The sequence below is a fragment of the Cynara cardunculus genome, assembly GCF_001531365.2.
Source record: "Cynara cardunculus var. scolymus isolate 2C chromosome LG 8, CcrdV1, whole genome shotgun sequence".
NCBI lineage: Eukaryota > Viridiplantae > Streptophyta > Magnoliopsida > Asterales > Asteraceae > Cynara > Cynara cardunculus.
This window is the reverse complement of record NC_037535.1, coordinates 24873887-24886512: the sequence shown is the minus strand read 5'-3', so window position 1 is coordinate 24886512 and position 12626 is coordinate 24873887. Positions and strand designations below refer to the sequence as shown.

General features: G+C 34.1%; 2 protein-coding genes across 4 annotated transcripts; one reads left to right on the top strand and one right to left on the bottom strand.

Moving 5' to 3' along the window:
- Positions 1-451: 451 nt before the first annotated feature.
- Positions 452-2250, bottom strand: LOC112517272 (thionin-like protein 2). The gene is made up of 2 exons (XM_025124652.1): positions 1939-2250; positions 452-683 (listed from the first exon to the last, which is right to left on the bottom strand). Exons 1-2 carry the CDS (start codon positions 2219-2221, stop codon positions 607-609), a joined length of 360 nt encoding a protein of 119 aa, XP_024980420.1. The 5' UTR covers positions 2222-2250; the 3' UTR covers positions 452-606.
- Positions 2251-3710: 1460 nt separating this feature from the next.
- On the top strand, positions 3711-12304 carry LOC112517239 (nucleolar complex protein 2 homolog). 3 transcript variants are annotated; one of them, XM_025124609.1, is made up of 14 exons: positions 3711-3791; positions 3872-4007; positions 4417-4477; positions 5154-5262; positions 5348-5399; positions 5562-5656; positions 6327-6392; positions 7599-8120; positions 8507-8809; positions 8914-9237; positions 9365-9571; positions 10403-10492; positions 10580-10662; positions 12004-12304. In XM_025124609.1, exons 2-14 carry the CDS (start codon positions 3899-3901, stop codon positions 12197-12199), a joined length of 2217 nt encoding a protein of 738 aa, XP_024980377.1. In that variant the 5' UTR covers positions 3711-3791; positions 3872-3898; the 3' UTR covers positions 12200-12304. The 3 variants fall into 3 exon arrangements, with proteins under 3 accessions (XP_024980377.1, XP_024980376.1, XP_024980378.1); XM_025124608.1 differs by having other exon boundaries at positions 12001-12304; XM_025124610.1 differs by lacking the exon at positions 8914-9237 and having other exon boundaries at positions 12001-12304.
- Positions 12305-12626: the final 322 nt, after the last annotated feature.

Sequence of the window (12626 nt, the reverse complement as noted above, 5' to 3'; positions counted from 1 at the left end):
TATAAATTGAGAATATTTTTATCTGTGAATGTTTTTAAAAAAATGAAAGGAGCGTGTTTTTTAATTGAGATGTGAATGTTTGGAAAAAAACTCGGTTGCTTGCATAAAGCTTCCCCCTAAAAACTTACTGAATGAATCACTTCCTATATCATTAAACCATTATTAAACAATCATGTATAGCTGACTGAATAACTGTTAGTATCATTAAGCTGCCAACAAACATACTCAACCTTTAATTTAAAAGGTCTTTTAAGCTCAATCTTTAGGTTAACATGTCGAATGGAACATGTATATTCCACAAACGGTTCATATTTAGGGATAAGATGTATGTAGATCTTTTTTTAAGACGTCAGATATCATATTTATTATAAAAAATGTATTTGGGATCTTATTGAGTCCTTCATTCGAATTAGATTAAATTGGGGATATATATAGAGAGAGGGGGTGCAACTAACAACAAAACCATATCGAACTGAATTGAATAAGTCAATCTAACACTGTTCGAACCACATACAAATAAAATGTCGCAGTTAAATCTCAAATACTGAATGATACGAAAATAACGACAAAACAATACATTTTCGAAACAATAAAATCAAATTCAAGTCAAGGTGATGAAGATGAGTAGCTCATGGTGCACTTGTTTGAACATGATCCCACACAACTCTCCATGTTCTTTCCATCTGTATACAAAAATGTTATACATGTTAATTCGAAAAATCAAAACGATATATATATATATATATATATAGAGAGAGAGAGAGAGAGAGAGAGAGAGAGAAAGAAGAGGAGAGATTAAAAGCAAACAACCCATATTTATATAAACCGTGCAAACCACCTTTATATGTCGATTTGATTGTTTAATCTTATGAAATTGTTTCATATAATATTTTATTTGATAAAGTTGTTTCATATATGGTTATGAAATTGTTTCATATAATACTTATGAAATTTTAATGAAACTGTTTCATGTATTTCTCTAAAATTAATATAATGAAGATGATAATATCTAAGAATAAATTATTCATATATGAATCATTGATAAACTGGAAAAAAGATTCCCTTTTAACATGTGTATGCGAACCCACATTCACCTACCTATAACATGTGTATGCGAACCCACATTCACCTACCTATCTTTTTACCGATTATTCACATGTGAAGATGCATATGTTAACCTAAGTTTCCTTTTACTATTGAGTGGCATATGGATCATTTATTCTTACGTTCTTAACCTTTTGTGTTTCTTACTTGAACCTCCTTGTATATGTATATACACTCATAAATATGTATGATATATATATATATATATATATATATATACACCATATATGCAAGTGCATACTCACTGAAACTATACAATATACATGCATCAATACACCTATATCAATATATATATATATATATATATAGAGAGAGAGAGAGAGAGGGGTTTCAAGGGAAAACCCCAGAAAATAAAAAACTGAGGAATATCGTAATAACCGTTCATTTGTGCCGTATACACATGTTCATACAAGTAAAGATGTTTCTTGGTTTCTATGCACGTGTGCGTGTTACGCATATCAATAAAATTACTTATAGATTACTTATAAATGAACAGTTACTAGAGTGTTCTTCAGTTTTTTATTTTTTTACGGGTTTTTCTGAACCTGACCCCTATATACAGTAAGCAAAAGGATTATGTGAGAAAAAAAGTTAAAAGTTAGAAACATAAGAAAAGATCTGAACCGTTGATCACTTTTAATTCCATGCCCACCCATGACTTACGTTTTCTAAGGGAATGTACCCGGTGCATCTCCTTAGTATTGACATTCAATTAACATTGATTCATGACTGGAGATCACTTCTTACTCTTCTTATTGTAACTTTCTTCTCACCATAACCCAACCCATATATATATATATATATATATATATATATATATGTATGTATGTATACCTGGATTGTGTGTTTTGCTGATGTTGGAACACATAGAAGTGGCACATCCAAGCTTGCAATAAGCAAGGTTTTGTGAGTGTTGATCAATGGCAGATGGAAGAGATGGAAAGATGCATTCTTTGAGGCATTGAGTTGTGCAGGTGCATAGACTTTTATTGGGTTCAATCATACAGAAAATAAAGCATTTGGCATAGCAATCTCTGAAGGAGTTCACATCTCCCCTACAACCACCCATCACCATCACCACCACCACCATAATCTTCAATAATCCCTTCATCTCCATTCTCTCTCCTACTGCTTTCCAAACACAAACTCACAATATATACATACACACACATATATATATATATACATACACACACACACATATATATATATATATATATATATATATGTATAATTCTATAAAGTTCACGGGTGAACTTAACAGTTATAGGTTTAATAATCATTTGTTTTGACAGCCTAAATTTTTTACATTATTTAATTTGTCTTTTTCTTTGAGGAAAAATATTAATTAGTGGTGATGTGACCGGCCCTACATGGAACCTGTCTCGTAGGAACTAAAGTACAAGAAAAGCGGCTTAGAGTAGCGAAGAGGTTTTAGCACGTTCGAACTTGGACGTGGGTATTTTAGGAAAGTTGTTTTATCCCTTTGCTAACTGAGTTGCAATGCACACCGATGAGGTGTGAGGACGTTATTTGTTTTTTTCTTTTAAATTTCTTGATATAAAGTTTTTTACCCTTTAAAAGATGCATAAAAGAAATTGAGAAAAGTCTAAATTGCTCATCATTTGATGGAATTTTTAACTCTATTTATGGGTTATCTGTATATCTTTTAATATTTTATTAAGAGGTGAATCTTGTTTGGTAAAAAAAAAGTCTGTCTTTTAATGATTCCAAAACTCTCCGAATGATTTTGTATCTTGAACCTTCATTAACCATTCAACACCCTAATTTCATTCTGAATAATTACCAAACAATTATATTTTATTTTGCATTATATTATAAAAGTCTATTAATCATTCTGATCACTTAATTATTTTATATCAAACCATCCATCAACTGCCAAAAAATCCCATAAAAACTAAAACTAATCATTTTTTGCATATCATAAAGGTGTTTAGAAAAAAAGGGTAAGGACCTATTAAAAGAAAATGGGTAAAAACGCTAGACTAAAGATGCAATTAACTTTAATAATTATTTGAGTAAATTACGAAATCAATGATAAATAATAAACCATAAGGACGAAAATAACAGTAAATTATAAATGTTAAGGACAAAAACAACAAGGTACAGTCCACGAAGGTGCTTGCTTTATTGGTTTGTATTGGGCGTAGGCCTTCCAAAAGGTAACGGAGGCGTGCATGGTTTTATTAAAAGAATTCCCACTTGAACTGGTAGATGCTTATATCACGTGTAACAAAGCCTTATTAAGTTATGGCTTTTAAAGGGGTTGGCTTAATGGCCATAAGGAGTCCGTAAAATGTGAATAAAGTTCGAACAATTCAACACAAAATAGACAGAAGTAGGGACTTAAAAGAATGGATTTCAATTTCATAGCAAATTAGAGGGATTAAAATTGTAATTTCAAAAGTATAAGGACAAAAATAGCAAATTTAACAAACCATGGGGACTTAAAACGTAATTTTCCTTTTCGAATATCATAGACAAACCCTATTTCTTTAGGGGGCAAACCTGAAATTGAGTCGCATTGACGTGGCATTAGCCGATTGGATGAAGTTTAGGGGTTTTAATGTAATGCCCTAGGGTTCTAAAACCCTTCCAAACGGTTACCGCAAAAACGCTGGCAAAGACCCTAATCGGAGCATTCAATCTCGGTCTCTGTTGCACAGGTGAAGAATAATCTCAGTGCGTTTGTGATCTGGTTGTAATCTGATCATATGCTTATTGAATTTTTATGTCTGGATTGTAGAATCGAGTTGTTGGATTGAAAAGAGTAATGGGGAAGCTTGGGAAGAAAGCTCGTAAGTTTGCCAAGAAGAATCTTCCGTCTGTGCTTAAACAAAGACGAAAAAACAAGATTGTCTTCAAGAAGAGACCTTCAAAAAGTAATGTTCTTTTTAATTTCTCAGTGAATACACAAATTGAATATAGTTTTGTTGTTCTTCGTTATAGTTAAGAAATGCAATGTTTGTTTCATTTGATGAATCTGTAATTTTGTATTACTTGTGAGAATGAAGGTGAGTCCAAAGTGTTGGCTCTTCCGTTTGTGTCTAGCTTGTATGCAGTTGGACTCCATGAGTGTTTTCTCTACATGCCATTAGATTCTTTATAGGCCCTGAGATGGCATTTTTATAGTGTTTCTTTATATGTATGGCCATGATGGCCTGAAAATTTGCACTGGACTAGATTGTTGTTCATGTGGATTAATAACTCTCTGCAGAATGATATTAGACTCTCAGGTCATAATAGCATCTGATAGGCATCAATAACTCATGCTTTAATGTATTGCTGCAGAAGATACAAAAGATGCTGTGGAAAAAGAAGTAGTGAAAACAGCAGAGTTGTCTAATGGAAGGTAAAATGATGAACTTATGGTATTTAAGAAAACCTTGGTTACCATTCATTTTTCCTTGAGAAGTGTATTTCTTGGTTTATTGAAATTTTCCTTTATCTTCTTGTTGCCTGCTTGAGCTTTTTTAGACCAATGATCGCTTCATCACATAGGGATTTACCATTTTGTCCTTTCCGTTCTTTCTATGTCCATTTGCAGTCGAAGTTTAAATTGATCATCTGTGGCAATCTTGAGCCGTTCCGTTCATATTATGAGTAATTGCAAGGCCGTATAATACTTATGTTTTTGCCTACAGTATCTTGTAAATTTTTGTTACTGTTTTGGTCCATTTCTTTGGTTGTTAAAACTTACCTTGATCTGATTGTCGGGGTTTCACTTTCTAACTATTTAAGTTTTAACTGCTTCTTTGGTTAATTGGATTGCAAGTTCTACTGTTATACAAATCACACTGGTAACAAAGTATGTCTTTACTTTTAATTCTTTTAGTGGTCTTAGCAACTAGGTCCAATGTAGAACAACCACCCAGAAGCTTAAACTCAAAAGCCTATGGCACCTCTACTCTAATCTCAATAGTCAACACCTTTATGTTATAAAAATGCATACAGCAGTTCATGATCAACGAGGAGATAAATGTATTTTGATGTTATACTATCTTAAATAATCTGTGTTTTAAATACAGGGATTCTGAAAGGGAAGTCACTGTGACTACTTCACTTGATGTACTATTTGCTGAGGATGACAATATCATTGTTTCAGATGATTCTGATAGTGATGGGTATCTTTCAGAGGTTAAAGACTTAACTCTCTTTGCAGTGTTTTTATTGATACTGAAAACTTTTATAGGCTTACTTTTGTATCATATATAATAATTAGGACCCAAACTGTGAAAAGCTCTCCGGAAATGACAATGATGTTCCTTTAGAAGGTTAGTAACTTCTTCTTTTCACCATCTCTTCAAGCCTAGTGTTTCTTTTTTGTTCCCTTGCCACTATGTTCAACCTGCTCACTTGAGTGCCATCTTTTCTCCCCGTATCTTAATTCCTTACCTTTCATATTCTGTTTTTTTAACTGGTTAACATCTATGTAGATGACAGGGATGAACGTGCTTTATCTCCTCACAATCAAAAGATCTATGAAGAACTTGCAAAGCAGAAGAATTCATTGGAAAAGTTGAAGAAAAAAGTGAGTTTATTTTTTCCAAAATGAAGCACTAGGAATGTTCTCAGGAGCTACTCTGAATGACTTTCTTTTGAGTATTATTATTTTTCCTGTTTTAGTTGTAAATGTTAATTGAGGAATAAGTTTGCTCATATCTCATTTTAGATTAAGAAAAATTATGCTATAGCCATTGATTAGCTTTCCATTTCCATGAATTCCGAACACGGGATTTTTATCTTGTTATGTTTTTCGTTGCTATTTCCTTCTGAAGTGCAATTTGGAAGTAGCTACAATAACTACAATAATAGCGTACATAAATAGGTGAAAGCTCCCTTACGGTTCTTGGAACTTGAGTTATATCATTCACCAACTCCCTTCCATTTACATTTCTTTTGGCATAAATCAGTCCTTACTTCCTCAACCTCTACCTTCTTCTAACCATCTCTTCTTGGTGAATTTACATATTCTAATCAACGTATTCAACGTACTTGTTATAGTCCTTCACTGACATATGTTATATGTAGGCTATACACCATGCCTACATTTTGTTGATCAAGTTGTTTATGATGAGATTAGCTTAACGTCTTATCGTAGGTTTTATCATTATTCTATGCTTATGGTCTTTTGCACTGCAGTTGATAAAAGTAGAAATCTTTTGATGTTTGTGTTCTAAAAGCATTTGTATATTTTTCAGGATAAGAAGTTTGTTAAGTTTTTGGAAAGCTACAATAAGGGCGAGATATCTCAAAATCAGGAGATGGTAAGAGATCTTCTTTAAGATGATTTTTATGTTGATTACTTATTACTAACAGAATGATGGAATGCAGCGTGGTTGTTGCTATAACGTTTCATACGGTTCTGTCACTTGTCAAAAAAAAATTGTTAGCATTTTTTTATTTATTGTGATTTGTGCACAGGGCATATTAATGCATATATGTGCTATATTATATGAAACATGATATGACAAATGATTTAAAACCAATAAAACACCAATCTTAACTTTATGCATGGTGGAACATATGAAGAATGGCCTCACAGAAAATATACTAAACCCCTGCCCCTGGCCTCTTCAGTCAGAGGTAAGTTTGCCTTCAGTGGTCAAACAAAGTCATCACAAGGATCCAATATTGATATAGATAGAAACAATGCTTTTATTTATTTTTATTAAGCAACAATATATGCATGCTTGTTTCTTCTCCTCAGTCTTGTATTCTTTCAACAGATCTCTACTTTTTTGCACATGGTATGTCCTTTGCTAAAATTAGTAATCTTGGTTCCATATACCTCAGAAATACCATTTGGACCATAGTATTAAAACATACTTCTACCGTAACTATGTAAATATATGTCTTGTAGTTGGTCTGATGTCCAAAGTTCTTCAATGTTTTGGTTTCTGAGCTAATGTTTAAATCTTGTTATATTGAGATATAGATGTGAATTGAGAAATGGTAGGTGCTCCCGGGATTATATTCCAAGTATATGATAACTGCTTGTGAAAATCCTTAGATGTGATTTGATCATTCTTTAGTGGCATTTTTCTCTTATTTTCCTGCAACTGTTAACTGCCTTTATTATGTGTTGCAGGGTTTGATGGCTGAATAATATTGACACCCACTGTACTATGATAAATTATGCCTGTTGAAGCCAAGCATCACAACCTAGCTTTTAGCCACTTATTATATACGTGTGTGCGTGTGTGTTATCTTTCCAGAAATGGATTTTTCTGAAATTTTATTATGTTTGCATGTATAAGATAAATATTCACAAATATCTAGCATCAGTATGACATGGGTGCTGAAAAATTGGCTGTTTGTAACATTTAGTCTGGACCTAGAATCTAATGCGTGCCCTTCTGTAGAGTATGTGGATGGACTTAATTGCATATAGCACTCTATCTAGTATCTCTAATGGGCCATTACTGATAAGCTGGTTGATGATGTGATGTGTGACATATCCTCTTTAACAGTACTCTGATGAAGATGAGACGGGTGAAGATTTGATGATGTTAGATGATTCTACTACAACTAAGCACAAAATGTTGACATGCTCAACTATCAATTTGTGGAGTAAACTAGTTACTGAAGAGCATAGCGAGTCTGCTTTAATCGGTCTTTTAAATGCATATCGAGCTGCATGTCACCTTGGACCAGAAGAAACTGGCTTTATTGATGCTGCCTCATGCCCAGTAATTCAAGACAGTGACACCTTCTGCAACATATATACATTCATACTTTCTGAAGCTGATAATATATTTAGGGGTCTGTTGAAGATTCCTTCCTCCACTTGCAAAAAAGAGTCCATATTGGAGTTGAAGAATACCCCCAGATGGAAAAAGGCGAAACCGATGATCAAGTCTTATTTGAGGAGTACATTGTTTCTTTTGAAGCAGGTCACTGACTCCGAAATCTTGGCTTTCTCCATTACCCGCTTGAGAGCTTCTATTGTATTTTTTGCTGCTTTTCCATCTTTGCTAAGCAGGCTGATCAAGGTAGTTTATTTATAGTCAACAGAACTATTTATCTGTTTTGTGTATATTTGGTTAACTATATTAGATCATTACCTAGGGTCGGGTTCAGGGGAAAACTGTTAAAAAATGAAAACCGAGAAACACCCTGGTAACCGTTCATCTGGATTGTATGCACATGTGCATACAAATAATTTGTAAGCAATTTGTCCGGTATGCACATGTGCATAACATGAACACGTGCATAAAAACCAAGAAACAACTTCAATTACTTGTATGCACATGTGCATATGAATGGTTACCAGGGTGTTCCTCGGTTTTTCATTTTTGGGGGGTTTTTTCCTGAACCACCCTCTATTTCTTTAGCCAACTCAATAGCCTCTGAACTTTATATGGTATGTATGATGCAGATTATAGTTCCGTTGTGGGCAACGGGTGGAGGGACTCTGTCTGCTAGTTCTTCGCTTGTCATACAAGATGTGGTTTCTGTATTTGGTTCTAATTACTTCGACACTTGTTTTATCAAAACATACAAAGCCTATATTGCTCGATGCAGGAGTATGGAAACGGTTGACGCGAAACATATTGAATTCCTTAGGGATTCCTTTGTCAATTTATGCTCTCTTGATGTGGAAAAATCTTGTAAGAAGGCACTTGTGTCCATTCAGCAACTTGCTAATATATTACAACATGCAAGGCAGAAAGATAATAAGGTATGAGCCGTTTTCATCTTTGATATAAGAAGCAAGACATGAAAACAAACTTTCCTTTTTTTAATCTTCTTGTTGGATTTCAAGTTCCTACTGTTTATGGGCAGGAAGCAATTAGGAAGATATACAGTTGGCAATATGCTCAATGCATTGACATTTGGGTCCTCTTCATTTCGGCAAATGTACATGAATGTGATATCCAGCCTTTGTTGTATATCACGATACAACTTATAAATGGAGTAGCACACCTTTTTCCCGGGCCGAGATATCTGCCCTTGAGGATAAGGTGCATTCATTGGTTAAACAAACTCTCGAGTTCTTGTGGAATTTATATTCCTATTGCTTCATTAGTGTTGGATATGCTCGATTTTAAAGTCAGCAAGGAGGGTGGTAAATCTAGAAAATCTGCTAAGTTAGCATCAAATTTAAAGGTTAGAGGGTGCTTATTTGTTCTATGTTGTTGTCTCCTCCAGTTTATGTGTTCTTGCTTTAACCGGCAACAACTTCAATTCTTCATGCTTTTAACATCTAACAAATTTATGTTGTTCCTCCTTGTAGCTCCCCAAATTTTGGTTGAAATCGCAAAACTTTATGGAGCAATGTGTTTATTCAGCTGTCGAGCTGCTTGCTGTGCACTTTATGCAGTGGAGCTATCACATTTCATTTCCCGAGCTAGGAACTACTTCGCTCATCAGACTAAGAAAGTTCCATGAGAAAACATCAGTTGAGAGTTTGCGGCGTGTGGTGAAGCGACTTATGGACCAGGTATTGCAAAAGTTCCTTGAAAGTTGTTCCAACTAATATTTGTAGTTCGCTAATCTATTCAGTAGGGATTTTACATTGATGGAATGTGTACGCTGAACCTACCGAAGTTTTTGGTCAATATTATTAATGCGTACTTCCTTTGAACTTAGTAGGTGCTTATACCAGATATCTAAATTTTCACGACTCTTTTGCTAAGACCTGGACTCAAATTAACAAGATAAAACAGATTAAAAGAGAAGAAGCTGACTGATTGATTGTAAGCTATCTGTCAATTTTCTAGCTATTTGAGAGGCTAGACTTCCTAAACAAGAACCCAAAATTTTCTGCATATCCTTCCCCAGTTCTACTTGCCTCTACTTATACTCAACTTAATAGCGGAAAATTTCAAAGTGTACTGTCAGTAACCGCTCACAATAGACTATTATTCCCCCATCTCTGTTGTGTGGATGGGACTGGATGGGGGAGAGTGAGATAGAGAGGTGAAAGAATTGTGGAAGGTTTTGGGACGGGTAGTTTAGTAATTTACCAATCTTGGCCCATCTTCCCATTTTTGTTCCACCTACTTTGTGGAGACAGAAAGAATGCATTTTGTTACCACTCGAATGCCATCATGTCTCAGTCTAATGTCGCTCCAAACGTGTAACAAGAAGTTTTTGTACCGTCCCGTCCTGCCCTACGTACCAAACACACCCAATTCACTTCATCTTTCTAGTGATTTAATATTAGTTTTCTTTTGGACTCGGGACTATTCTCTCGAGTCTCAGGCTTTCAGTTATTGATGTTAAATAGAATATTAACACTTTTTGAGGGTTTCTTTTGTTCTTATTGCAGGTAGAACAGAATGTTGAGTTTGTGCAGAAGAAAAGGGATGAGGTGGCCTTTTCACCAAAGGACCATGAGTCTGTTGATCAGTTTTTGCAGGTCCTGTTTCTATTTTATCAGTTAAATTTTGTTCTTTTTTTTGAGTTGTTGAAAGAAACTTTCTGAATTTTAGGTTTTTTTGTGCAGTTTGAAAAAGGCACTGTGAATTCCCCATTTATGCAATACTATAGAAGTGTTGTAGAAAAGGCTGCTTCAAAGATGTCCACAAGGTGAAAATTATATACTTGAATGTTTGTTTTTCCTTTTTCTTAGTATCCCTCCGTCCCAAAATAACTGTTCTTAATGAAAAAAGATGCACAGTTTTAGAAATGTATAATTATACTTTCTAATTAACTAAATAACTGATTTACCTTATAATAATAAAGGAAGTAATGAATTTGTTCGTCTCATAATTAAGGGGTAGAATTGGAAAGTTTACTAAATGCTTACCGGGTAAGTGTTTGGGTGCCATTTGCCAAACGCTTAAGAGGTAAACGCTTACGGGGTCACTTATCTTACCGACGTACTTATCCGGTAAGTGAGGGAGAAGACACTTATATGGTTAGCGTTTTACTCGGTACGAGATGCTTGCAAATAATCCATTTTGATGGATGAAAAAGTTACTGGACAAGGTAAGAGTGGGTGGTGATTCTTGCCAGTAAGCGCTTACCTGGTTAGCATTTGGTAAACGGCCCTTTCCTTTTATAAGTGCATACTTATTTTGGGATAACCTAAGATAGAAACAGGGACGCTTATTTTGGGATAAATTAAGATAGAAATATGGACGCCAATCTTGGGTTAAACTAAGATAAATATGTGGAAATTTATTTTGAGACAGTGGGAGTGATTATTACCTAATGTAAGTTCAATAACATGGAAAATTTTGTTGCTTAATGGTAAACTTGATGTGTTATACTTCACAATAAACATATTGGCTTTAAAACTTTAGAGTAGTAGCTTAACTGATAAGACATCAAGTTTGTTTCGGTGGTCATCGGTTAGTGTTTCTTTAAGGCTATGGAAGGGTTTGACTGGATGTTAACTTCAGGGGGCTATGAGTATGAGATTAGTCGAGATACATGCAAGCTGACCCAGACACAGACACACACGGTTACAAAAAAAATATTGGGTTTACTTGGATTGCTGATGACCAACTTATACGTATACCAAAATAAATGTCTACAATGAAAAAGGCACACGTGTTTAGAAATACGCAATTGTTACACTTTTTAATTAATTAAATTATGGTTAAAATAACAGTTCTAAACCTTGAAGAGCATCTCCAACAGCTATTCTATAGTTTCCATAATAGAGTATGAAAAGTTAAAAATCTCTAAAAAAATTTACATCTAACTCCAATAGCTACTTTATTTTAGCAATTCTGACATCAACTATATTAATAAAATATCCACCTTATCTTTTTCGTCTTTTCTCTATTTTAGCATAGCTGTTGGAGCAAAAAAAATCCTAAATCTTCAAAACTTGCTATTTTAGCATAGCTGATGGAGATGCTCTAATTCTTGGTAGAATGAGGGGTTATGTTTAATTTCTAACGTTTTGTACCGTAGCAGCCCCGTGGAGCCAAAAGGAGTGAAGCGAAAGAAAATTGATACAGCAAACGGAGTTATCACTCCGTTTGCTGCTAATGGGAATGCCGATGCAAAAAGAGGGAAGCAGAAGAAAGCAGATACAGCAAACGGAGATGACAACACTCCGATTGCTGCTAACGGGAATGTCGATTCTAAGGGGAAGAAAAGAAAGAGTTAGAAAAAGTATGATATATTTATTAGATCAATTTTGCAATTTTATGTACCTTATGTTTTTGATGTATTTTTTCTTCATTAAGTTTATTTTTTCTAACACTATTATATTCAAAAGACACATTTGCACTTAACATAGGAGGGTTTTGTGGGTCTTTTCTTTGTCATTTCATCTAATCATGTGATATATATATATATATATATATATATATATATATATATATATATATAGAGGGTTTTGTGGGTCTTTCCTTTGTCATTTCATCTAATCATGTGATATATATATATATATATATATATAGAGAGAGAGAGAGGAGTAATCATATGAAAACCGCCCTCATTTGTGTAAACCRTRYAAACCACCTTCATCTGTCGATTTCATTGTTTAATCTTATGAAATTTTTTCATGAAATTGTTTAATCTTGTGAAATTGT

Excerpts from the sequence above, each read along its gene's own strand:
- LOC112517272 (XM_025124652.1), bottom strand. The coding sequence starts at position 2,221 with ATGGAGATGAAGGGATTATTGAAGATTATGGTGGTGGTGGTGATGGTG. Across the intron at positions 684-1,938 it reads CAGCAAAACACACAATCCAG|ATGGAAAGAACATGGAGAGT; the intron begins GTATACATACAT and ends TTTTGTATACAG.
- LOC112517239 (XM_025124608.1), top strand. The coding sequence starts at position 3,899 with ATGGGGAAGCTTGGGAAGAAAGCTCGTAAGTTTGCCAAGAAGAATCTT. Across the intron at positions 5,263-5,347 it reads GTGATGGGTATCTTTCAGAG|GACCCAAACTGTGAAAAGCT; the intron begins GTTAAAGACTTA and ends TATAATAATTAG. Across the intron at positions 9,572-10,402 it reads TGAAGCGACTTATGGACCAG|GTAGAACAGAATGTTGAGTT; the intron begins GTATTGCAAAAG and ends TTCTTATTGCAG.